Genomic DNA, 27,194 nt, shown 5'->3' on the forward strand with positions numbered 1-27,194 from the left:
GGACCTCAAAGATTCTTCCAAATATCTAACTTAAATTTCCCCTCTTTCAGTTTGTACTCTTTACTTTTTGTCCTATCACTACATGCCCTCGTGAAAAGTCCCTCTCTGACTTCCCTGGTTTTGCCCTTCAGGTACTGAAAGGTTGTTATGAGGTCTCCATGAAACCTCCTCTTCTTCAGGCAGAAGAGCCCCAACTTTCCCAGCCCATCTTCACAGCAGAGGTGCTCCAGCCCTGTGATTCATGGCCTCCTCTGGACTTGCTCCAATACTTTCATGTCCTTCTTATGCTGGGGTTCCTTCTGAGCTAAGAAAAAGTGATAACATCTTTTCCGAATTCTTAATGCCAGCATTCGTGGAGCAGAAGGGATGGGATGTTAAACATGATGTGCGTCCTGTGCTCGGCGCTGGTGAGGCCATGTCAAAGGCACTGTGTCCAGTCCTGCACCCCTCCATTCAGGAAGGATATTGAGATGTTGGAGTGGATCCAGACAATGGCAACAGAGCTGGTGAAGGGTCTGGAGCACAAATCCTAAGAGGAGCAGCTAAGGGAGCTGGGGTTGTTAAGCCTGGGGAAAAAAGAAAGAAGCTCAGGGATGACCTTATCACTCTAGAGCCACCTGAAAGGAGGCTGTAGACAGGCAGGGGTCAGCCTCTTCTCCCAGACAGCCAGCGACAGGACAAGAGGAAATGGCCTCAGGCTGTGCCAGGGAAGGTTTAGGTTGGACATGGAGAAGAATTTCTTCACAGACGGGGTGACTGGATATTGGAATGGAGTGTCCAGGGATGTGGTGGAGTCACCATCCCTTGAGGTGCCTAAGGCAAGGCTGGACGTGGCTCTCAGTGCCATGGTCTATTGACGTGGTTGTGTTCAGTCATAAGTTGGACTCGATCTCGGAGGTCTTTTCCAATCTGACTGATTCTGTGATTCAAGTCCACCGTCAATTGGTGCGCAAGAGGCGACCGGGACAGCCGCAGCCCTTCCTCTCACGGCGGGGCAGCTGCCGAGCCGCTTTTCCCACACGCGGCCAGCCCGCGCCTGCAGGCCTCTGCCCGCGCGGTTCTCCGTTCCCTCCCCGGCCCGGCTCCGCCCCGCCGCCCCGCCGCCACTTAAGGCCGCCGCCGCCGCTTCCCCGCCCTCGCTCGGCGCGGAGCAGAGGCTGAGGGCCGGCCGTCGCCGCCATGGTGCTGCACCCGGTGCTGGGGAAGCTGGTCAGCAAGCGGGTGGTGCTGGCCAGCGCCTCGCCGCGCCGGCAGGAGATCCTCACCAACGTGGTGAGTGCGGCCGGCGGCCGCTCGCCTCGCACGGGCCGGGGGCTGCGGGCGGCGGCGGCCGCAAGCGCCGGCCCCGGCCTGCGGGGCCCGACGCCTCCCGGCCCGCCCGCTCCGTGAGACCAGTGGGAGGGGAGCGGGGGAATAAAGGACGCGTCTGCTTTGGAAATGCACTAGCGCCGAGCAAAGGAGGCTGGAACCTGTCATTCACATCGTTCAGCCCCTGCGGAGGAACGTGTCGGCCTCGCTAGGCGGGCTGCGGGAGGCTTTTGAATACCCCTTGGGTATCCAACTTAAGTTGTTTAGTATTACCATTCTTAGTAATTCAACCGATAAGTTGAACGTAACTGGAAGAAATGACTTCAAAATACGGATGTGTGAAGAAGCACCGAGGTTCAGTCATGCACTATGTTATTAAAAACAGCATGCCTGCTGGGTGTAGTAAATATACACTGTGCAAGTGTAGCCTAGAGGCAAAAGGTTGGAAGAATAGTTGGGCATTGCTTGATGGAAACAATCAGAAACTGTCTGGCTTGTTTTTTGTTTATCGTGTATCAGAACACAAGAGTGCAGTAAAACTCCTGTAAGAATGTGTTCTGCTGTTCTTTACTCTGCTGTTGCATGAGTAAAGTGCTACGGATGGGTTCAATAAAACAATTTAGTATAATCCTCTGTTTATCAAGTGTGTAAGCTTATGCTGTTAGTTTTTATACGAAAAGAATAATGAAATTACTAATGTGATTGGGTTATAATAAATAAGGGTAAAATTAAATATACACACCAATTTCGAAGTTTGGATTGTTTTGTTTTAGATTGCTTGCAAAGGATATGTGTGCACTAAACACTGGTAGAAGCACTATTTTGGGTTTGTTTTTCCTGTGTATGATGGGGAGGAGGTGTGTTAAAGTGTTAAAAAGCAGATGTCAGATTTGCTACTAGCTTAATATGCCTTAATAATGAGGTCAGATTGACTGCATCACTTTCCTGTGTTACAGGGCCTGCGGTTTGAGGTGGTTCCATCCTGGTTTAAGGAGACACTAGAAAAGTCATCTTTTACAGCCCCTTATGAGTATGCTGTGGAAACAGCAAAACAGAAAGCTCTTGAAGTAGCAAACAGAATGCATGTAGTAAGTTACTATTACACCAATAAGCTTTTTGTATGTAGGTGGTGCATGTTACTGTGACTTAATTTGCCTTGCACTGCTTAAGTGATCTCTGAGTCCTTTTTCTCCACTGAAGGCTAATGGATGTTTTCCTGATATTTGTGAAAGATAGTGTCTTGAAATTGTTTAATCAAAACTCTCAGCATGCAGTTCAGGCTTTCCACAAACTGAAGCAGCCTGCATCTTTTGTCAGCATCATACCTGCTCTTGTGTGGGATATATATTCCACAGTTTCTTTGAGCTGTCAGGTATATGGCTGACCTCATTCCATGTATTTGTTGATTGTGGAGACAGACTCCATGGAAAAATACTGATGTGATTCCAGTGCTTTCCTGTAGCTTTCACTGAAGGAGTGACAAGAATAGCTCAGAAATTTTGAGTATAGAGGAACTGGAGGAATGCAGAAAAAAAATTACTCTTTGCCCAGAACGTTTTAAAACAGAGTTTGTCCATCTAATTTTAAGAAGGGAGAAGATGACATAATTTCAGGTTCTGTTAGACAAGGCATCCATTTCGTATCCTAAATTTTATCAAAACCAGTGATGCAGCTTACACTATCAGCGGTGTTTGACTTAAGCCCTTGGCTGTGATCACTGTTGGAACACATAAGGTTCTTTGCTACCAGAACCTATTTAAAAGTTGAGCTGAATAAATCTCACAAAATGGACCATAATAATTTTTTAATAATATCGCTCTGAAAGAGGGAGGTGTTTGTTGATCCTATTCTAGTGGCAGAAATGTTGAGCACTTTTAAGTGAACGGTGTTGCCAAATGTCACCATTCTTCAAAGCAAATATTGCATGATCTCCAATGTAAATCGTTACCCAGGATTCTGTCAACTACTTTCCAGACAGTAGTACAACATGGGAGAGTGGATTTTAAACTCAGCCTCACTAAATTACTTACTTTGGGCTTTCATTGCAAAACACTGTGCTGGTGATAGTGCTAGTTCAGTGGATTTCAAAATGCTTCTTCATACAGGAATTAGTAGAACTAATTCTAGATCTCATTAAACAATTTAGAGCACATCAAGTCTTTGTCTAGAAGAATTGCCTCCCTATAAATGCTTTATTATAATGGTAAACAGACAAGTTTCATGTCATGTTGTAAAAAGTAACAGCAGTATACCTTATGTTATGCAGGTAAATCAAAATTTAGCTATAAGGACAGGTACAGTGTAAAGTCAAGAAATGTTTACAAGGAATTTTTATAGATCACTACCTCTCATATTAAAAAAAAAAAAAATAGACTGTGTTTCCTTTTGAGAGAAGAATACAAAGTGTAGCTAAAAAAAAGGTGGTTATTTTCCAGTAAAATTTTGCTTGGAAAAATGATCCTAGAGGGCTGTATTCTCTGGCTTCCAAAGACTAGGCACTTCCTTTAAAGAAATTGTTTGCCACCTTGAAGACCAGATTGACTTTTGAGAATGCGCTTTATTTCCTGGATGCATTTATTCATCAGTAACTTATTTGGGCAAATTTGCGGCTTGAGAATGGTGTACTCCACCTTCACTTTTATGGTGATATAGATGTTTACTATTTTGCAAACAGTGCAAAAGCAGAAACAGTGGCTTGTTTTAAGGTCAGTGTAGAGCCCTGCTTCAAACCAGTAAACTGCTGTTTTCTTTCCTTAAGTCTTAAAAGATTTTGCTCTCTTTGCATCTTCTGACAAATGCCTTCTTTCTTAATGCTTTTGCAGAAACATCTGAGAACACCAGATGTTGTCATAGGAGCAGACACTATTGTGGTAAGAAGTCTTCAGTGATTTATCATTATTTTAATTTATGGCAAGTGTAGAAAATACTTGTATCTTTAGGTTTAAGTCTGAAAGCTGCCTTTTCACTGTGAAGTTATATCTGCATTATGATAACATCTTTTTGGGGTTTGTTGATGTGGCTTTAGGTTTTTTTTCCCAACAAGGTAATTGGACTGTTCAGTGTTGTGCCTTGTAGGAGGAGGTCACTTTATACTCGTCATCTTCAAAGAGACAGTGAACTGCTGGGGACAGAAAAAGTTGAATTATCCTTTTATTTGGGAGGTACAGCCATTGGAGGGTAGAGTGTGGCACTCACGTGCTTGACACTAAATTACCTGTACTACCAAAGTATGTGTTTCTTGCTCTAGTCAATAGACTCAGGTTGGAAGCCCTGGCTGAAATCATGATTTAAACATAATTTCTGATTTCAGTTTCTGAAATGTGAAAAAAAAGCAGCACACTCACTCTGTCTTTCTGTTTTAGTCTGTGGATGAGCAGATCCTGGAGAAACCCATTGATAAGCAAGATGCCTACAGGATGCTCTCAAGGTCCGTAGTTTAAGTAAGATATGAAATTTGAAGATGCATGTTCTTCATCACTTAGTTTCTGAAAAGGGTTCCACAGAAAGAATACATTAAAATTTTGGGGGTTTTGTTTGTTTTAAGTTTAGTAAGTCAATCTCTTAGTTAGGGATATGAAATGCATTTAATATTTAGGTTTTTAGAACTCCAGGAAAAAAGACAGACAAGATGATGCATCTTTGCATATATCCAAGGTGTCATGAAAATTTTTGCACACTTTCATATTACAATTCAGATTGGAATCTTGTGGGGGACAGAGCACGTGAGATGCTTCTGATCACATCCAAAAATATCCTGGCTAATCTTTATGAGACAATTCCTTAAATAGTCTCTTCAAAGATTCACAATCCCTTGCTATTATACATCTGTTGCTTACAGAGCAGATAATAAAGTTCTCACGACTAATTGGCCACAGAGTGGCACTCTGGAGCCACTACAAGGAAGAGCCAGGGGTAAGGGAATCTGGGTTCTTCCTCTGCACTCTGGCTTGCCATGGGATCTCTGTGGGCCAGTCTAGATGAAATGAGAACATATGCTCTAGTTCTCTATTACATATTTAGTCAGAGTTGCATCACCTAGCTATTTATTGCCAGCTTTCGGTGAAGATGGCTGCAACAGTATTTATTCCAACTGGCCTTTTCTAATGCCTTTGGAATAGTCACTTTCCTGATGTATGATGAATGAGCTGATACCATGGACTACTCTTATACAAGTGGTATTTTGGAGACTTGAGATGACTGCAGCTTTTGTAAGTGTTTTTTATGTGGTTATTTTTTTGTTTTGCCAATGTCTTTTCACCGATACTGAAATAAAATTTATTTGTTTAGGATGCATATCAGATCCACTGAGTGATGATAGATTGATATAATGGTCTGTTTCTCAGGCTGTAGCAATATAATCATGTAGAACATTTCATAAGACTGTTGCTTAACTGACATTTTTTCCCTGACAGATTGAATGGGAAAGAGCACAGTGTTTTCACAGGGGTGGCTATTATACACTGCCACAGTAAAGGTACGTTTTATTACAACTCAATATATGTATTAAAAATTACTCTCATGATAGCTTTACGAGTAAAGAAACAGGATGAAAATGTTTCACACAGTCTGAATTGGTTTTCTACTCAAGAACTATCTTATCAAAATATAAAGACTCCCCACAAAAGCCAACCTTCTTCCTGTATTCAGTTTTCACAGAGAAAGGAAAGTGACAAGACACAATGGAGTTTATAAATACTGTCTCTGAAAACTATGAGACTAATTAAAAGGCCAGTGTAAGTTGTGGAATATTCTAAATTAAATTCAAGTAAGGTACTACAGACTGTGAGACTGAGCTGAGTGTAATCTGTATCAACTTCATTCCATGTTGTGCTTATACCAGTTGAGTCTTAATGCCTCAGACTGTTAAGAAGCTGTAGGGAGCAATACACCAATGTTCTTTATCACATAATTTATAGAGAAAGTGAGTTGTTTTTATGGAAACTGTACCATTAATATAATTTGAGGGGTGTTTGAAGGGCATTGTCTGATAATTGTGCCAATAGTCTTATAGTAGAGCTTTTGCAGACATTTTGCTGGACATAGTCTTTCTGTACACAAATTAAGCCGGAATGGTTGCTCTTAACTCTTAAAAAATAGAATTAAAGTTAGTGATGCAGTACTGCTAATATGCTAGTACAGTAGAGGGAAAGCTGCTGCAAAAGAAGTAGAACGTGTTACCAAGAGGTTCCTATGAGCAATGTAAATAATGCCTTTAACTGTTTACTCAAGGAAGAAAGTTAAGTGCACCCAGCTGTAGTAGTGATGTTATAACAGCGTATCTCATTGGAATTTTACAAATTAGAACTGCATTGCAGTCAGAAGAATAAAAACACAGTCTTTAGTCTGCAGATTCTCCAAGAGATGCAGTCGATAGAAGAGTTTTGTAGAATACATTTTTATTTACAGTTTAAAATTACAATATGTTTTTTAACTTGGTAAAGATGAAATTTTTATTTTGAACTGACTAGAGTTTTTAATCAATACTGAAAGACATGGTAATCTGTCTTCATACGCACCATTTTTCTTATTTTGTCTGGGTCATTAAATGCTTGGGTGTTTTGTTTTCATACTACCACCATTAGAAGTTGGTTAACATTCTTCCCTTCCCTGTAGGTATTTCTTATTCCTCCCCAAGCATTTCCACTGCTACCAAAACTGTGGTAACAGGAGATGTTGACCTTGATGTGTATATAGAAAAGAGTAGAGACAGCTAATAATCCATAATGTGCACACTCATTTGTGCAAGGCTGTTGTCTTTTGAAAAAGCCTGTCTGCAGTGACAGCAGGCTCACAGTGTACCACATGCAGCAGGGTCCGTACCCAGGTGTGCACTACTTTATTGCACCTTCCCTCAGCCACTTCAGCTACAGAAGTCTGAAGTAATCTTGTCATCTCTTGAGAGATGATAGGAAGGTGACAGTGATGGTTCCAGATGGGGCTACTGGAAACCCAAGTCTGAAGTGCACGTGCAGCTGTGCATACCCACTTTTATGACAGCTACGTGTTGAACTCTGGTATGTTGTTAAGAGTTCTTTGACAACAGTCATAAAATTGGAAAGGTGGTTGTAGCCGTCCAATGTACTCAGTGCTGGATGTGTGTGCCAGCATCCATAAATAGCTTTGTGTAAGCATTGTTAATTTAAGAATATATTCCACACAGGAAGAGCAGTCTGTTTTAGCCCTGAGACAGGACTGCAGAGGTTGAAAATGCAAACTCTTACTGTTTTGGGAAAGTTAAGTTCACTGTCCCTAAAGAACATTATTAGTCATATTGTACATCTATGCAGGATATTTAATTTTTCTCAAACAAAATTGTCAAATGATTAAGAAATACAACCTAGATGTTACGCTCGCTAAACTGCAATTCCTGTTTCTAGTAAGGCCTTTTTCTTTTTGTAGACAATAGGCTAGAGATGGAGATCACTGATTTCTATGAAGAGACTAAAGTAAAATTTTCTGAGCTGTCTGAAGAGCTCTTATGGGACTACATTCACAGTGGAGAGCCAATGTAAGTAAGACCCTGATGCCACCACACAACACTTGAGAATAGGCCTTAGGGTACATTATTAAGCCAGTGTAAAACATTGTCTTGTGTTCTGTGAAATTTTGCTCTCTGTGTGTGTGATAAATGATAGTATGGGTGAGGCAAAGTCACTATTCTTTTGTTCTTGTGTAGAGCTGTCATTTCTCTGGTGAAAGTGAGCTATCTTTTTAGAACCCTAATGAATTTGGAAAGTGAAGACTTGAAATACTCTGGATTAGAGCAAGTACTTGTGCAATATACAATTATCTTTCTGTTAGCAGAGGCATTCAGGGATCTTCCATGCCTGAGGCAATGCATGGTTCATTACAAACAGGTGAAGAGTTAGTGTTGGATAATCAGGGCATCATGGAACTGTATTGGAAGAAAGCTAGAACTCGGCATATTTCATTCATCAAAATCACTGCTCTGATGCAAGGAACACCAGCTCAATTTTCACTTATCCTTGTGAAAAGTTAAAACACAGTTTGTGTGTGATGCTGCGCCAAAATTGTCCTTCAGCTTAACGCATTTCTGCTACACTGGTAATATAGTTACTGACCTATATAGACAACATTTACAAAGACAGTATACCAGACAACAGCGATTCCATGGAAGAAATAGGATGAGAACAGAATGCCTAATTGCTGCTCCTAAGATGAAGTTCACTGGATTGCTAAAACAAAAACAAAAAAATCCCCTTATTTGGAGACAACAAGGGAAAGGAATTTGTCTTTCCTTTATGTTAGCTGAAGCTGCCTGAAGGCATAGCACTATGGACTGCATATCAGGTGATGTGATGTGAACTTTTGTCCCTGTAGCTTCAATCCTGACCATGCAAGAATATAAATTGTGGTGGTTTTGAAACTCATTTGTGCTATAAAACAATAAAGCCATATTTTACTGGGGAAAGAGAAACACCAGTGTAGACTTTGGATATGCTTCAATGCTTACGTGTAAGTGAAGCATATTTTGTGAACATGTAAGGTTCACAGCTTATTGAATAGCCTGATGTTAAACTGGTTATATGAAGAGAATGTTTTGGCAAGACTACAGCTTGTAATAAATTCCTACATAGGTTTTTGGAAGGTGATGTTTACTATGCTAGTTAATATGATGTTTAGATTTAGTGGGCCACAAAGTTGCAGTTTGAAGGAGAAATGACCATGGATTTTTAGGAAGAATGTGAGGTTGAAAATTATTTTTGAATATTCTGAATATTTCTTCTGGAAGCAAATATGCTTTAGCAGTACTTTGCTGCAGCAAATGGCTTTTGAGCAGTGCTGGTTTCTGTTCATTCTGTTCAAAAGGGTGTGTGACACCAAGGTTTCTCAGGGACCAAAGGTTCAGAGAATGTATTTCATTACTCTCTGAAGCAGAAGCCAATTGATCTTTGTTTATATAATCCCAAGGATAGGGAGCATTTTTTCTGACTTTGCAAAGGAACTACTAAACACAGTGTCCTATAAATTTTGCAAAACAGTAAGGAGAAGTATCTCACAGCACTTTTTTTTTGTTGTTATTTTTGTTCCTTCCTCCATGTCCACTCATACAGGTTACACACTTCTATACATACGGGTTTTTCGAAACACTTTTGCAGTCTAGTGACCATTTCTTCTGTTTTTCTTTTTTTCTTTTTTTTAAAATTTTACATGGCAAAGTAGTTTTCTGAAATAATACAAGACTTAATGATCACATGAAAAAATAAAAGAAAAAGTGATGTTGAGGATTGGTTGAGTTCTTTTTCTCCAAAAAAAAAATTGGCGTATAGTATTTAAATCAATCATTGGTGACAGAGACATACTAGAAATACATACCTGACCTAAAGTATGGGTACAGAAGGAGAGGAAATTGCTGTCTCAAGGCACCACAGTAATCCTAACTTCTATAATGGAGTAGACTTAGTTTCCTCGAGCCTCCTTTACCCAACTTTTTATTTTGTAATCTTCCCTTATGAACAACTTTCTCTGTCTCTGCTTACAAATTCTATCCTGAAAATGCTGTGTGGCTTAAGTAGCTCTACTCTGATGGCAGTGAAACCAAAGGACTCTGCTGCAGTCTGGGAAGGAGGTGATGGCACAGCCTAGAGCTCCACAGTTTCAGACTTATCTGTGAAGTAATAAAATGTAGGATGTAAATGTTCTTGCTGAGAGTATGATACCACTGCTTTTGATGGGGTTTTTTTTTGCTTCCCTGTACGCATTCACCAAAATGACTTCATTTAAAAACATGAAGACATTTTAGTCATTATAATATTCCTAATTTAATTGATGTAAGTTATACAAGGAGAAATAATTTAACCCATGACAAAGTTATAAGGTAGTGATTACAATACAGGATTAAAGGAAAATTCCTGTTGCAGAGTTTATAGCAATTCAGAAAATCCTACTTGCTGGTATACTGATTCCTGTTTGTTTTAGCATGCTATTAGAAAGGGAAGCCAGAGGTTAAGTACTAAAAATGAAGAGCTGTTTCTGACCAAATCTAAGGTAAAAAAAAAAATTCCAATTTTTTGGTTTAGTAACCTTCTTTCTCAAGAATTTTGCATAATTCCATGCTCCCTTCAGTTAATAGATCTGAGACAGACTGACCTTTGGTTTCCAAGCTTGCTGACTTAGGCTTTCAGATTCTGCTGTTATGTAGGAAACATTCTTTTAACTGCCTTGTTCCTTGTATGAGAACAGTAAAATTGTTGGGTCTACTGCAGCTTATCTGACTTGTACATATTTTCAAAATCCACTCTGTGGATTTTGCATAATTATGCCTAAAGACAAATTAGATTTCCATGGTTAGTTTCTGTGCATGTACATTCCTGTGCCAAATTACCAGTATTACCATGACATCTACGAGCACAGTGTAGTGAACCATAACTCTATTCTATCTCAGATGGTAGCACAAGACATGGATGGATAGGGCTAAAGAGAGTAGTGTTTGAAGAGGTTACTCTTTCCTAAGAAAGTCCTGTCTTCCCAGTCCTCACTTTAGGTATTCCTATGACAGATCTACAAGATGCATTCTATAATAATTTGAGTTCTAAAAGGTCATCTTTGTTGAGCTCCTTTGGGACCTAACATTCCTAAAGGGTTTTCAGCCTCTTGTGGAATTGAATGAGGGTCAGTTTGCATCTGGTGACTCAGCTGCAGTATTGGTCTTGGTGACAGTGTCACCTTTTTGATAGTCACAGCTTGGTAACCTATGACAGACAACACACTTTGACTACTGTCACCTGCTGCTTAGGTGACTGTTGCACTGTCTGAAGCATCATGACCTTTGGCTACTTACCTTTAGTAGAAATACTGTTTCTTAAATTAATGTTGTAATTTACAAATTGAAGTGTTGAGCCTACCTAGTAGATTTAATCTTCCGCTAACTTAGGTACAATAGTCTTTATTCCAGCCTCTGCAGTACTGGTGGATTATTGGTATGCTGTGTTACCTCTACGCTTAACCTTAATTAGATCTTTGGTGTTTTTGCTTTCTTTTCACCAGGGACAAGGCTGGTGGATATGGTATCCAAGCCCTAGGTGGAATGTTAGTTGAGTATGTCCATGGAGACTTCTTGAATGTGGTGGGATTTCCTCTGAATCACTTCTGCAAAAAACTAGCAGAATTGTACTATCCGCCTTCTAAACATAATGCTCAACATAAAAAGTATAACTCTATCCCTTCTGTGGACACTTTTGAAAACCGAAGTGATGGAGAAGGTGAATCTTCGAATTTTACAGAGTACAAAGTTGCTAGTAAGTTGGACAGTAGTGGAATGGATTCCTCAGGAGCTGTTTACACTTCTGAAAACAGTTCTGCTGTCAGAACAGGTTTTACAGTACCTTTGGAAAATCAGAATGGAGTGTCACAGAGTGCATCAAAACTTCCATCCAAAATTCTAGAGCTGATGGATGGTTTTAGAGCTTCAAAGGTAAGGGAAAACATAAAACTATTCATTACATTGTTGTCTGATACATTTGTTTCACTGGACTCCAGTATATACCAGGTATTGTGAAATAACTTCAGCTGGGGAAGGAATGTATTAATAATTAGTAAAAAAGGACCACTGACATTCTGGAGAATCTTAAGGTAGCCAAAACTTCTGGTGCAGTGCAGACATTGCTGGGTTTGTCTTTTTGTATTTGTTTTTATATGTTCTATGAAATTTCAGTTATCTATTGGATAATTTTATCTCTTGAGTTGAGAGGGAAAAGAAGTTGCAGATTTTGGGGGTTTTTTTTACTGATCAGAAGAGCACAGCCAGGGTGGAATTACGTACTCTTCAAAGAAAGCATTTAATGTGGTTAACTCAGCTGACTTAAAACTATGACAAGAATGTCCTTTGTAACTTTTAATGCATTACATTAGAATTCTGTGGAGATCTTAATTTTTTTATTGCCTCTTTCTAATATTATTTTTAATAACCTGTGTCATGTCCTGAATGTGTTTAACTGATAATATCCATGCTGTATCTGATGAAGGCATACTCTCAACAGCTCACGAACAAGGTCACATGCTCTGTGTATCAGCCAGGTCTGATGAGAAATGCATAGCTGGACATTTTAAGTACTCCAAGATTTTCTACATAGCTCCAGTGTAGCAAAGACAATAGTAAAGAAGGGGAAGAAGAAATGAACAGTGATCATTCTAATAGATCACTGGTCTCCATCAAGTTATTTGTGTTTTAGGAAGAGGTGGGAGGAAAGTGCTAAAGTGGCAGTGAAATGCAAACTTCACTTGGGCAGTGAAATGCAAACTAAAGATTAAGCAACTTTGAGGTGAATGGAGGGGGCATACCAGATAGTGAACAATAGTTTTGCTGAAACAGTGGAGGGTTGTGCTGAGCTCTGAAGGAAGACTGTAGTGTGATCATGTGGTGTGGTTCTGTGGGTGTGCTGTTTGCAGGCATGCAAAGCTGTCCTGAGAGGTTTGGAATAAAAGTGGCTCTGAGGTTGCTGCATTTGTGAACTTCTTGTGTATCCATAGGGAGTGATGTATTTGAATGGGTAAGATGATGCTTAGTGTTTCTTCAATTTAAGTAAAAATAAATATGGAGAATCATCAGCATGTGGTTGTACATTACTTATACTGTTTACAGGGATGTGATGTTGAATAGTTTTGTGCAGTGAAAGACAGTGGAGGCTGGAAATAAAAGGAAGAGCTTTACTTTCCCACTACTCCAGTGTAAAGTTATAGTATGAAGTACTGAATTGCATGTTGAACTAGTGGGATTTTTTTTCCACGTCATGGATATTTGTAAAATTAATTACCAGTAGCAGTGAATTGCAGTCTGACAAAACTCATCATGTTTCCATTTCCACAAAAACCCTCAAGTTTTTTTCACAGTAAAAGCTCCTGCAGGTGAAGATACTACTGCCTGTTTTCCTCTGAACCACTCTGTTGCAGAACAGGAGAGGATCAGGGTTAAATACTTGCAAGTTAAGAGACTTTCAAGTTTACTATGTTCTATATTTACAGAGGCTCAGCTGTACTCAGATATTTGACATTTTTTTTTCTTTAATTCCTTTTTCTTTTTTTTTTTTTTTTTTTTGAACTGAGAATTACTGAATGGGTAGGTCAGCCAAGTTGTCTGCCTTATCTTCTCACCTTCTTTTTCCTGTTCTAATAGTTTCCAGTTGGTATCAGTCCAAAGACTGGGCAGGTCTCAGAAGCCATCTGGTTGTAAAGTAGATGTAATTGGCTCCGTATTGTGAAAGCTGGAATTATAATAAATACCAGCTATATGTTCTTACTAGAATAACAAAGGAAACTGTAAAAAGAGGTGAAGATGATATAGAGACACACATAGCAGCAGACCTACCTCTCAAAGTTAATATCTTTTTCTCCCTTTGATTTTTATTAAGCAGAATGTCAAGGCCCTTCTTTCCTTAATTACTTCTGGATTTAAATTTCATTATAGTTGCTTGCAATTGTAAAGAAATGGATTCTGTAACTGGTGCATTGGCCTCCACTGTTGTGCTCTCCATATGTTCCTTGGGTTTAGGTGTTTTTACCTGCTTCAGAACACAGAAACTGTAGAATTGCAAATTAATTTTGAATGGAGCGTTATATATTACCACATCTCATTAACTTTACTCTCTGGTATGGTTATATTTTTTAATAAGTTCAGCTAAGGTTTCCAGTTTAAGGCAGCCATTGCCCGTGGGCTTTTCTTCACCATCAGGCACTAGGTGTTCTCTTGTCCTCATTCCATGTGTACACATCCTGTTAAGGTGTGCCTGTAGTACAGTTGTCCTTTGAAGTTTTATTCTTTTTGTTCTCAATCTCTTTGGGGTTTTTACTTAATTTAATAAAATAAAGACCTGTATTTTACCAACTGAGGCTGTTATACTATCTTAGTGGAGAGTTTTGAGTTCCTTATGCTTTACATATATCAAATTTAATTTGATCTTTTGGTATTGGTTCATATGCTTAAAAATGTTCCATAAGGTCAAACAGTCATATAGATGGGGAAGTGCTAAATATCTCAATAAAGAAGGTTCATACAAAATTTGTAGGGCTGCATTCCAGAATACTGTGAGTTCCCTTGTCTCCCAAACACCATTATTAAAAGTTAGGTTACTTGGCCAGGAGACTGAAACCCTGTGAGAAGGAAGGGAGCAATTTTTAGGAGTTTTGTTAAATTGTGTTGCAGTAGTTTAACAGCAGTTGTGTAGAATAATTCTAGGCAAACAGTATCATTCTTTTGGGTTTTGATTGCAGTTTTTTTAAACACAGCTTGATAACAGTTTCTCACCTACACATAGGTTCTGTTTGTAGCCTCTAAGCTGAAGATATTTGATAATCTGAAAAAAAAAGGTCCAATGAAGGCTGTGGATATTGCAAATGACATTGGAACCTCCGTATGTGGAACTGAAAGACTCCTTGATGCATGTGCTTCACTTGGATTACTGGAGAAAACACCACAAGGTGATTAATTTATCCTCCCTGCAACTGCCTATCATACTGAAAGACAGGCAGGACTGGAAGAGATGCTTTTAAGGTCACAGGTTCTGACTTGATATTGTGGGTAACTTGGATTTGGGGCAGAGGGGAATGGATTGTTACTCCTTTGCTTTCATTATTAGTAGCTGAAATTGTTTCATGTGGGAGAAGGCTTTATGTAATGAACACATTCAGGTCTCTTTTATGGAAGCTCTAGATTGTTTTTGCACTCTGGACACAATACTGACCAAATTTCTAAGAAAAGGTTGCATTGACAGTCCCAGGGAACAGTGTAATAGTTCAGATGTGTCATCTGTACTTGAATCACAACAACCCCATGCAGCACTACAAGCTGGGGGAAGAGTGGGTGGAAAGCTGCCCAGTGGAAAAGGATCTGGTGGTGTTCAAGAGCAGCTGAGCATGAGCCAGTGTGTGCCCAGGTGGCCAGGAAGGCCAATGGCATCCTGGCCTATATCAGCAGTAGTGTGGCCCGCAGGACTGGGGCAGTGACTGTGCCTCTGTGCTCAGTACTGGTGAGGAGGACACAGCTTGAATCCTGTGGTCAGTTTTTCAGTTTTGAGCCCCTCCTGACAAGAAAGATACTGAGGTGCTGTAGCATGTCCAGAGAAGGGTAATGGAGCTGATGAAAGGTCTGAAGTGAGTGGCTGAGGGAGCCACGAAAAAAAGGAGGGTCAGAAGAGACTGCCTCCATGTAAGAATGTTGTAGCCAGGAGGGGGATGGTCTCTTTTTACAAGTAAAAAACAGCAGGATAAGAGGAAACAGCCTCAAGGTCTGCCAGGGGAGATTTAGATTGAATAATAGGAAAATATTCTTTCCTGAAAGGATGGCCAAGCATTGGAACAGGCTGCCGAGTGGTGGCTGAGTCACCCTCCCTGGAGGTATTTAAAAGGTGTGTAGATGTGGTACTTGGGAATCTGGTTAAGTGCTGGACTTAACAGCGCTGGGCTAAAGGTTGTACTTGATAACCTTAGAAGGCTTTTTCATTGAAGTGATACTATGTTTCTATGTAAAATGATTGTCAAATACCATTTCCTGCAGTAGCAGTGCCGTCAAATCTTCAGCAGAGGATCAGGCTTTTAATAGGGAGAGTTCTGCAACGTGTCCTTCCTCATGGATAACAACTAAAATTTTAGTGCTCCTAACTGGAACAGTCTTGAAGGTGAATGTAAATGAGGGAGTCAGTTTTAGAATTAAACGTTTTTAAGTCCACACTTTGTAGTTCTAAGTTTCCATGTGCATCATTTACATAGTAAGACTTGAAATGGTTAGGTGTGAAGAAAATAAAATAAAGGAGTCTTTTTAACTCTGTTAGAGGACATGACAAATGAAAAAGACCTAAAGACAAAACCTAATGGAGAAAGCTTGAATTCAGGGAAGAAGCAGCCATAATCTAAACAAAAATACAGTCAAGAATGAGAAACTTCTAAATTTGTCCCTTGAATATTAGGTATCTAACTGAGGTACTCTGGTTTTAAAAAAAAAAAAAAAAAAAAAAAAAAAAGTGGATATCTATATTTCCCAGCATCTAAATTCTTTTTTGAAACTAAGTACTTGCTCCTTTAAGAATGATAATACTTTCAAAATTAATTACTTTTTGTGCAAAAAAAACCCCACAAGATCAGGATTTACTAGTTATTTATGCAAGGAAACATGCCTTCAGATTTTAAACAGTTGCAAAGTTCTGAAGCAAAGCTGGTTACAAGTGTGTTCTTCCCCTAAGGTTACAGTAATACGGACTCAGCAAATACCTACCTGACTTCAGATGGTAAATACTCACTTCATGGCTACATTATCCATTCTAATGATCACCTCTGGCCTCTCTTCACAAACCTGGAGTATGCTGTCCAAGAAGGGAGCAGGCAGAATCATCGAGCCTTTGGAAAGAAAGCAGATGATCTATTTAAGGTAATATAAACTCTTATCACTATTGAAACCAGCTCTGAGAGCCCAGAACTGATCTAGGGGCAAATGGGGACTGAGCTGTCTGAAGAAAGTTTGTCAGACTCAGAAAAAGTAGAAACACAGTGCAACTCACCAGTCCCAGGCTTCCATTCCCTTCAACTTTAGGCTGTGAAGTAGCAGAGCAATTAGAGAATATATTGGGAAATTGGAGTGCTGACAAAAATTCTCCAGAAGAAGTGTTGCCCATCCCACTGACACTCTCAGAACAGCCTCTGGGCCTGTTGAATTTTCGTTTATGTCCTTTTTATAACACCAGTTAGCACCTTACCACACGTGTACTCTGTCCATATTGGATGCCAGTCAGTTGATAATAACGTGTATCCAGTTTAGGCTGTGCTGTGTAGTCCAAGCTGGTTTGTGTTGATGCAGTGGAGGAGGGGCCTAATCTCCTTTGCGAAGTCTTACAGTTTTGTATAACCTTCAAGCTGATACTTACTACTGATGAAACTGTAATCCTTCTGCCACCTGTTTCAATCTATGGCATTCCTTCCCCAATGCTAGCCCAGGTGGATGTGATCAGACTGGAGAATCACTTAGGGTTGTAACTGGCCAAACTTGTCAATTACCCACGTGGTGGGTAAGAGGCAGGTTGAGAGGCATAAATATTTGCACCTGTGTAAGCGGAGAACTGGTAGTGTGAGTAGGAGAATGTCTTTGATACCACTACTGGTTTAAATTGTACTTCAGACTACATCCTGAGGTCCTTAATTTGTATTAAACTTCAAGATGGTGATGAAGGCAGTCTCCTGAAGGAGATGTCTACATCCCTCATGTTAGTCAATGGAACGAAATAAGGACTTCTAGAGACTTTAAAGCTCTGCTAGCCTCATGTTAGTACTTAAATAACTGGAGGACAGAGAGGCCATTGGGAATCTTTCAAAGGGTCTTTAAAAGGAGTTGCTTTAGGATTGCTGTTGCAGTAGATGCCTAAATTTATATAGAAATTAAGGGGTTTAATGTATATGAACTGGAGCTCAACCTTTGTTAAACATCTAGGTTATCAATTTTGCTTGGGTGATGCTTGTGACCAGTTTAGACCTGGGCTCCATATGTGTACAGGATAGTAAGTCTGAGCAGAATCTATGGGCTGCCTGTGGCACTATGCACATCACAGCCTGCAGATTCTTCCACTTCATGGTAGTTGCAAAGCTAGCCATAACTGATGAAATCTGTGTAAAAGTGAAAGTAAAGGGATTTGTGTGTATGTGTCCTTGAAAAGGTAAAGGTGTGAGGTTCTGCTCCTGAATGTTTACTTCTTCCCTAACCAAAAATATTAGAATGATCTTTAACTTCTCTGATTTATGGTATGGTCCAATTATCTAGTCATTTTCCCATCAGGTCAGAATAAATGTTTATGTGAAATGAAAGCAATTTGTGAGGATATGAAGAAGGAGCACTAGAATTTTTCTTTCAGTCTCCTAAATCTGTCCTTTTAAGATGTCTGTGCAATCAGAATTCTTGGGTGGGGGGCGGGGATGCAAAAATCTGCTTATCACTACAGCAAAGGATTTGGATGATCAAATAGTCAGTGGCATTTTTAATGGACCTTTTCATTTTGGGAATCCTGATGTTCACCTACTGCCTTGGTTGTATGTAGTTCTACTGAACTAATGAAAAGAAACTTTAATTACACTGCTTTCCCCCTTTTTTAGGACTATTATCACAGCCAGGAGGTAAAGCAACGTTTTATGGCTGCCATGCACAGCATTGCTCGCCTGACAGCAAGAGATGTGGCTACAGCGTTTGATCTTTCACAGTTTAAATCTGCTTGTGACTTAGGAGGTATTGCTTGTAACTGAACTTGCATACAAATTAAAGGGAAAAGCTTGATTTCAGTTCTGCATTTTATTACTTATGACATGTATATTTTTTTACTAGAACTGCAGTAATATTGTTATTTTTCTGATATTGCAGTGTCAGGATAAAAGAACAGTACAGCTAATTGAAAACAGAGCTACCTAAGTGGTGTATTAATAGTTTAAGATTAGTGAATGTTTGCCTCCATCAGTTTTACAATTGAAGGCAGAAAAGAAGATAGTGGCTCAGGTGATAGAGCATTGGGCTGGGAGAGCTGTTTTCAGCAGTGTTGTTGCTCTCCTCAGGCACATCAAAGATTTTCAAAAGTAATAAAAGTAGTGAACCACCACAAGTGGGGTGAAACACTGCACTGCTAAAGCAAAAGTTTTGATTCTTTTTTCTGGGTTTGTTTTGTGTATTGTTGTAGTTACTAGTATCTAAGATGTCCACCAACATGTTGCAGACCAACGATATACCTGAAGAAACTCTGCTTTTTAGCATTCCTTTTTTTTTTTACCCTGTGCTTGGAGCTGCACAGAGGAAGTGTTATTACATAGGGAAAGATCCACTGAAGGAAGAATACTTTATTTAGTGCCTGAGGAGGTGGACAGCATCAGAGGAATTAACCCAGTACTGGTACAGCTATTCCCACTTGTGCAGAGACTCCAAAATTTCACAGTCTTTACTATGCAGGAGAGTGTTTGTCAAATTTCATGTATCAGTGCTTTGTAAATGCCAAACGGTTAGAGGTGTACTTTAACAAATAGAAGTCTTTGTCTTTTCATTTACATTTTGATACTCCCCCAAAAAACCCTGAGGTACTGATATCAAAGGTCACATATGCAATTCTGTGTCAGTAAGAAGTCATGCCTGCATTCCATGAGCTTTAAAACCTTGCTCTATCAACCAGGAAGTCCTGTTGCCCACATTAGTTGTTGAGCTGTCTAGTTCTGGTTCTGAATGGATGTCCCTATTTTAATGTTATATACAGCTTTGGCTTTAAAAAATGTCTGCAAATTCTGGGAGAAAATACTTGATTTGACTTCTTTAAACTTTTAACAGGTTGCACTGGAGCTCTGGCTCATGAATTAGTACAAGTATACCCAAACCTCAAGGTCACAGTATTTGACCTTCCAGAAGTCATTGCAAACATCTCTTTCTTTCAGCCTTCAGGACAGCACACTGCTCCAGTGACATTTGTGTCAGGTAAATGTAACACATGATTTTTGTCTGATTTCTGTTATCCTTGAGGCTTTTTTGCTGCTGTTCCAACCCCAAACATATCTTGGCAACGTAGGTTCACCCATGCTAAATGGGAACGTTGTATTTTTCAAGGCTGAGGGGATTAAAAAATGGTTGGAGAATGTGGCTAAATAGGTATGAATTAGTAGTTTTTTGAATGCTGCTGGAAGCAGAGGCTGCATGTGCTTATCTGAGATCTTTCATTTCTAGACAAGATCAACAGGGTGACTACAAAGAACTTAGTCTCCTTCCTTGCTTTAGGTTTGCTCTCCATTTTTTTGTTAGAGAATTCTTGCCTATGATCTGCTCTTTAACTACGCTTTCCTTATCTGCAAATCAGGGCATACCTGTTCATTCTTGTTACTTTCGTACTCTGCTGAAGTGCCTTGTTTTTGTAGTATGTACTCTGTGGTTTCTGTAGGAATGTACTAAGTCTGTTTTCCAACAGGTGACTTCTTCAAGGATAATCTTCCAGAAGCAGATCTTTACATCCTTTCACGTGTTCTTCATGACTGGCCTGATGAAAAGATACATGTGCTGTTAAGCAAGATATCAGCTGTTTGCAGACCAGGTATTTTTTTTTTTTCATCTTCTGAGCTTAAAGGTGCATGCTAATGTACCTTTAATGAGCACTGATTAATGATTTCTAGTATGAGCTTAAGTATTTTTTGTTCAAGCATTGTAGTCTTTGCTTGAAGATCTAGGCTTGCATTACGACAATACCTACTAAGAAAAGAAGGAAACAAAGCTGCAAATAAAACTATATAGTAAGCTTTTACTATAATTGCCAGCTTCACATACAACAGTATCATATCCACAGTCTCTGTCATGCCCAGTCTTTCTTACTAAGCCCTGTATCATCAATTAAGTAAGCATGTGCTTATTTTTATACATAAAATTAGCCTAACTAAAGTTCCTTTGGGTTAATCAAGAAGCAGCAGTTTGTTTTGCTGTTGATTTGCTATCTCAGTAGTGTCCAGAATATGGTAAACTGGCTGAAGTTCAGTACTACGTTATGCACACATACCATGAGAAATACACAACCTCTTTGACTTTCTACTACATTTGAATCATCGAATCATCAGAGTATCTCAAGTTGGAAGTGACCTATAAGGATCAAGTTAAACTCCCTGCTTCTTGAAGGACTAACTAAAACTAGTTCATATGACTAAGAATGTCACCCAGATGGTCCTTGAACTCCAGCAGGTTTGGTGCTGCGACCGCTTCTCTGGGGAACCTGTTCCAGTGCCTACCACCCTCTGGGTGAAGAACCTTTTCCAAATGTTCACTGTGTTCGCTGTGAACCAGTCCTGATGCTTCATTCCATTTCCTTGTGTCCTGTCACTGGTTCACCAGAGAGAGATCAGCACCTTCTCTTCTACCCCTCTCTTTGAGGAAGTTGTACATGGTGATGAAGTCACACGTCAGCTTTTTGTTCTCCAGTCTGAACAGGTCAGGGGACCTCAGCTGCACCTCATGAATCTTGCCCTCACGGCCCTTCACCATCTTGGTCACATACACTGAGGCACTCAAAACTGCACACAGAATCAAAGAATATGCTGGGTTGAAAGAGACTCATCAGGATCCTCAAGTCCAACCTCTAGCCCTATGCAGGATGCCCCAAGGGTCACACCATGTGCCTGAGAACATTGTCCAAACACCTCTTCAATTCAGACAGCCATGGGTGCTGTGATCACTTCCCTGGGGAGCCTGTTCCAGCCAAATACCTGACACCCAAACGAAACCTCCCCTGACCCAGCTTCATGCTGTTTCCTTGAGTCCTGTCACTACTCACAAGAGTGAAGAGATCAATACTTGCACCTCCATTACCCCTCCTGAGGATGTTGAAGACTACAATGAGGTCTTCCCTCAGTCTTCTCCAAGGCTGAACAAACCAAGCTGCTCTTTACAAGGCTTCACCTTCTTTGTGGCCCTCGTTTGGATGGCCTCTAATAGCCTAATATATATATTTATATATACACACACACACACACATTTTTTTATATTGTAGTGCCCAAAACTGCACACAGTACTCCAGGCAAGGTTGTACCAGCACAGAGAGTGAGACAATCACCTGTGTAGTGATTTACTATCCTGTGCTTGATGCACCCCAGAACATGGTTGTCCCTTTGGACTGGCAGGGCACACTGCTGACTCATATGCAGCAGTATTAAAGATCAAAGAAGAAAAAAAGTAGAAAAGCCTGACCACTAAGATCATCTGATTCCTTAATGCAACTCTAGGTCTGAAGTTTGTTTCAGAGGAGAGGTTGCAAAATAAGACCTAGCCCATAAATTACAACCCTGATTATAAATTATGAAAGAAAATTTTGGGTGACTGTCTTAATCCTACTCAAAGTTTGTGTTATGACAGATGCTTACAGGAGTTTGGTTCAAATTAAAGCAAGGCTGAGTTTAAGAGCATAGGCAGAAAGTGATCTGAACTTCTGGAGACAGTGCTCTAAACTCCCCCCCTTTTTTTTTTTAACAATTAAATGGTTGCTTCCAGGAAGAGATCACTGGAAGTAAACTTCTTTCACTGATTTCCACTGAAGACCATTAAAAAAGTCAGTCTGAGGAAACCTCTGTAACTGTCTCTGAAAAAACACTTTTAAGTTGAAGCTAAAAATACTGATGTGGAACCACTTTTGGTTGTTTTGAAAATGCAGGAAGTGCCTTGCTAGTGGCAGAAACTGTGCTTGATGAACAGAAGACACAACCTTCTATAGCTGTGCTACAATCCCTCAGTATGACCGAAGGCAAGCAGAGAAGCGGCTCAGAATATAAACAGCTACTGGAGAAATACGGATTCACAGATGTACAAATTAAGATCACAGGGAACTTATTAGATGCTGTTCTGTGCTTCAAGAAGAGTCTGTCACTGTAGTGTGCCCAGAAGCAATCAGGGATGCTGAATTTTCACCCACTTGTGCAATGTACCCATCATCAACCAGCTCATATTGGCAGCTGAGGATCATTTGGGCCCTTTATCTGAAGTTATCTGTAGTTGTTACAGGCCTTGGATACAAGTGGGAGTGCAGCTTCTGCCAGAGTGAATTCTGTGCATTTTAAAAGTGTGTGGGGTAGGCTGAAACTCCTGTGTGTGAAATACCTTAATGTCCAGTTCTTTGGCAGACTGTGTTAAGCTGAGACTTGGCATAGCTGTGTATAGCATGTCAAGTTAAAACTGTAAGCTTGTACTGAGCTACATTAATGGCTTAGTTTTCTTGGACCTTAAAATTGAAGAGAATTCTCTCTCTGCAGTGTATTCAATGGTTACTACTAAATTAAAATATTAATTAAAATTAATATTGTACCATCTGCCTGAATTTGGGGATGCTAGTCCTCTTTTTCACTGCTGTGTGGGACTTTAGCAAAAACATCTCATATATAGTCTTTTTAAGCACTTTTCCCACAATGCAAAAGTGAGAACAGAACAAACCTCAAACATGTTCCTACAACGGCTGTAACGTCACAGAGGAACTTGAGCAGCCTCTGGCCTCCAGCCACAGTATGTACCTGCACAGGCTACAGCTGAGACCCGTTCATATTGCTTATTATCCTTGAGGGGTTTTCTGAATATGGTTGAATGGCCATATATTCTTTCTGTCTCATTAATTGAGATGACTTTTAGGACTTACGTATAAAACCTTGTATGAAAATTAAAAAATTGAAGTTTCTTCATGCTTCAGTCTTTAATTGGAGCAGTGCATGCTGTGTCCAATCTCTTCAAGTAATTTGTCACTAATGTCACCTCTCGTAACGTTTATTTCTTTGCTGATATTTCATTGATATTTATTTTTTCTTTTTAAAGAAAGTAGTGGAAGCCTTTCTAAAGATTAAAGTTACACTTTCAAACTAGCTTTCTTCTCTGGCAGTTGTGAGCTTCTTGCCTGTCACTTGTACAGCAACAGTCCCAATAAACCAGTGTGCAGGAGGCCGTGCCAATACTGAATCACCAAGCTCAGCAAATTAGAGGGAGTTAAGAGTTGCATCTGCCTCTGTGTTACTTAATCAGAAGTTACTTTGCTCCTTGACCAATGGGCAAAGAAAAAGTGCCACAGTGACTTAACTCATCAGGAGAAACAGGCTTCCTAGTGAGCATTTCAGGTGCACAAAATCAGGGAAATGGCAGACTTTACACATTGCGGGGTTTAATTCTTTAGAAGGTTTCTGTGAATGGAATTTTGACTGATCTCTGTACAGACTTTTAAAATAGGTAACGCCAAATATTCAACAAATGAATAAAATTAAAATGTTTCTTTTCCATATTGACATGAAGCTTGCTCTTAGGTTAACAGATTTGTATGTTGAAAGAGGCTCGTTCTGGCACTCAGATGTGTCTCATCTCATAGTTTGTCATGAAGTTCATAATGCTGTTCCTTAAATTGGATATATCTAAGCTGTTTGAGTCAGAAACAATCAAATCATAAAGCTGGCACACCTGTTAACTGTTACAGACATTAAAATTGTGTCCTTAAGTACTATGTCTCTGACTGTAAAATTTGAACAGAATGTGTTTGGCTACTACCCAGCCTTCATCTACTCTGTGATTAAAGTGCAACACTAAGCATTAGTCCCTTGGGCATGGTGTTTTCATGGTGGAGTCTCTGTCCTTGGAGACTTCCATGTGTGAAGCCAGCCCTGAAGAAGCTGAGCTGATTGCAGAGCTGCCCTGCTCTGAGTGGGAGCCTGGACTAGAGATCTCCTGTTGTCTGTTTCAGGCTTAGCTGTTCTGCAATCATTTGATGCAGCTCAGTCACCTGAGGAATTAGAAGCTCATCTTACTAATATACAAAATGAGTTTTTCAGTTGCTCTGAATATCTTTTGCTGACTGGTAGAAGGAGTGGATTTAATAGTCAAACACTGAAAAGATTTTCTAAGCAATATGCATAACTGAGGAAAATTCCTGACATGAAGAATGAGGGGGGTTAAGTTTTAAAACTTTTTGATAATTGTCGAATGACTGAACTGTACAAGTTGAAATGGCTCTGATGAGATTGTCTTAAAGGTCAGAAAGGTATGACTGTTATGCTGAATTTAATAATAAAATCATTATGAACTGCTGCTATTTTGATCTGAGTTGGTGTAAGGCCAAAGGGCAAGTATATATAGCAATGCTTTTGTCAGTAGCCCTCTCTTGGCGTCCCTTTCCCCTCACAGGTCTGAATATGGAGAATATGCTGTAAATCAGATCATTTAAGTTCTGCTTTCATCCTTAGGTCAGTCCCACCACAAAGAATTTAGGTTGTACAGAAGTAACGTACAGAATGCATTGAACAGAAACACTGACTTCTCTGCTTCTGTAATGCTTGCCATCCGCTCTTCTTTCTGCTTGGCATCATTTCAATATGAATGTGAAGCAGCAGTATATCCCAAAGAGATGCAACTCTATTCCTGTCTTACTGTTTCCTATAGTCCTCATGCCAAGTCTACAGAAGTCATCTCCTTTTCCCCTGAAAACTGAGATGTGACTTGACTTGTGAGTGAGTGATCAGTCCATACTGTGAAAGGGAACTTCCTGACGTTTGTGAGAGGAGTAGAGTGTTCATTTAATAGTGGATTAGTCATTTAATAGCAGAGCAAATCCATAAATGATAAAGGAAATCACCCAGATCTTGTAGTTTGCACCCCTCTATATGGTAGTGGAAATTTTCTTGCCTGATAATGGATTAGAACTGTTGTATGTGTTTGTTTGTAAATTAGGCTGTGCAATTTTGCTGACTGAAACGGTGTTGGATGATGAAAAGAAGAACAGGAGCACAGCTCTGCTGCAGTCTTTGAACATGCTTGTGCAGACAGAGGGAAAGGAGAGAAGTGCCTCTGAATATCAAGCTTTGCTGGAACAACATGGATTCACAAATGTCAAAATCAGAATAACAGGAAATTTGTTAGATGTCATTCTCTGTGTTAAAACCTAGAAAAATGTATTAAGTAGTAATCTGAATGCCTTATACTTGTGTTTGATGTTTTGCAATTATCCAAACACATTCTCAACTTCCCATCAATACTATAAACTGGAAATGTAACAAGAAATACTAGCTCTGTGATGCTACTTCTAAAAGGGAGGAAAGATTGATTACATTTATTTTAGATTTCAGTAGAATGATGCCCAGAGATTCTGTGGCTTCACAACACATGTAGGACAAAAATGGTGTCATCAGCCTAATTCACACTGTTGAGAAATCACTGTTTCTTCATACTTGGTGCAATTAGGAGAGTTTTTAGACCAGCACTTTGCCCCTGTTCCAGGAGGTTAATGTTGGTATCATTTTAATGCTCCATCATCATCCATTTTAATATCATTTTATGTTACTCTACTGTAAATAAACACTATCTAATCAAGTCTGGAAACTGCTGCTGCAATGGTGTACGATTGGAAACAAGAACTGGAGCAGCAGCTTCCTGAGAGAGTCAAGACAGACTGCTTTGCTTTAAGACGCTTCCGAAAAAAAAGGCAGTTATATAAAACCACAAGTTTCCTCTATAACTGTAATTTGAGATTAAATGTGAGGGCACCAAGTTTGTTTCAAGAACATCATCCTACACCTTTTTAGCCCTACTTAATTTGTGAGCTCTTTTAAAAGTGGATAGCAGAATATGAGATAAGGAGAAAAAAAAGGTGCAGAAACAGAAGAAAAAGCATGGTGATAGAGAAGAAAAGGATTTCCCTCAGTCATATGCAGGTGAGCTCCCAGAGTGAACAGAACATGACAACTACAGAGTGAACAGTTTCCCATTACAAGTTATGTGCCTTTTTCACACTCAATACTCAAGAGTCTTAGAATATAAAGTTCTTTTTAAATCAATAGAAAATTTTGTAGTGAAAAAAATCTCAGTCTTGCAGACAAAATGCTGTGCTAAGAGAGTATGAACATTCAGTTATGTGCTTTTTTAAAAGGAAAAAATACCACACGGTGTGTGCCTCCCTGAATGAATGTACCACAGTATTTCATAAATTATGTTCAAAATATGGTCTTGTAACACCCTATGTGCATCACCCTCTGTGAGCACAAGAGTAACTTCAGACTATTTTTATTATGATTTAGAAGAGCACACAATTGACTTTCAATCTTCTTGTGTGCAAAAGAAAAGTATAGTGACATACCTTGTACTAGAGCAGAGACAAATGCTATGCCTGGCACATTTTCTTCTCACTACGTGCCCTCTTGAGAGACATGCTCTCATTTTGAAATCCTACAAAGAACATACATGTGTAAGCAGTGGTTTCTGGCACCTCAGCTACTGCAACTCTGTGGTTCACCAGTCATCTGTTAAAAAAAACAAAAGGTTTGGCCTTACTTACTTTCGTTGGAAACATCCACTAAAAGTGAAAGCATGTGATGTAAATGAATGCCCTCCAGGCTGGAAAAATTTCAATACTTTTAGAAAGAATAGGTAAAATTTCAGACTG

At 39.6% G+C, this 27,194-nt stretch overlaps 1 protein-coding gene across 2 annotated transcripts; it reads left to right on the top strand.

The window, feature by feature from the left end:
* Positions 1 to 1,134: 1,134 nt before the first annotated feature.
* ASMTL (acetylserotonin O-methyltransferase like) lies at positions 1,135 to 26,471 on the top strand. 2 transcript variants are annotated; one of them, XM_040056021.2, is made up of 13 exons: positions 1,135 to 1,272; positions 2,265 to 2,396; positions 4,131 to 4,178; positions 4,671 to 4,735; positions 5,721 to 5,782; positions 7,708 to 7,816; positions 11,317 to 11,743; positions 14,580 to 14,742; positions 16,500 to 16,684; positions 18,394 to 18,523; positions 19,601 to 19,744; positions 20,229 to 20,351; positions 22,449 to 23,084. In XM_040056021.2, the coding sequence occupies exons 1-13, from the start codon at positions 1,180 to 1,182 to the stop codon at positions 22,664 to 22,666; spliced, it is 1,899 nt and encodes a 632-aa protein (XP_039911955.1). In that variant the 5' UTR covers positions 1,135 to 1,179; the 3' UTR covers positions 22,667 to 23,084. The 2 variants fall into 2 exon arrangements, with proteins under 2 accessions (XP_039911955.1, XP_039911956.1); XM_040056022.2 differs by lacking the exon at positions 22,449 to 23,084 and adding an exon at positions 25,487 to 26,471 and having other exon boundaries at positions 1,136 to 1,272.
* The last annotated feature ends 723 nt before the right edge of the window (positions 26,472 to 27,194 follow it).

The sequence above is a fragment of the Hirundo rustica genome, chromosome 2 (assembly GCF_015227805.2).
Source record: "Hirundo rustica isolate bHirRus1 chromosome 2, bHirRus1.pri.v3, whole genome shotgun sequence".
Lineage (NCBI taxonomy): Eukaryota > Metazoa > Chordata > Aves > Passeriformes > Hirundinidae > Hirundo > Hirundo rustica.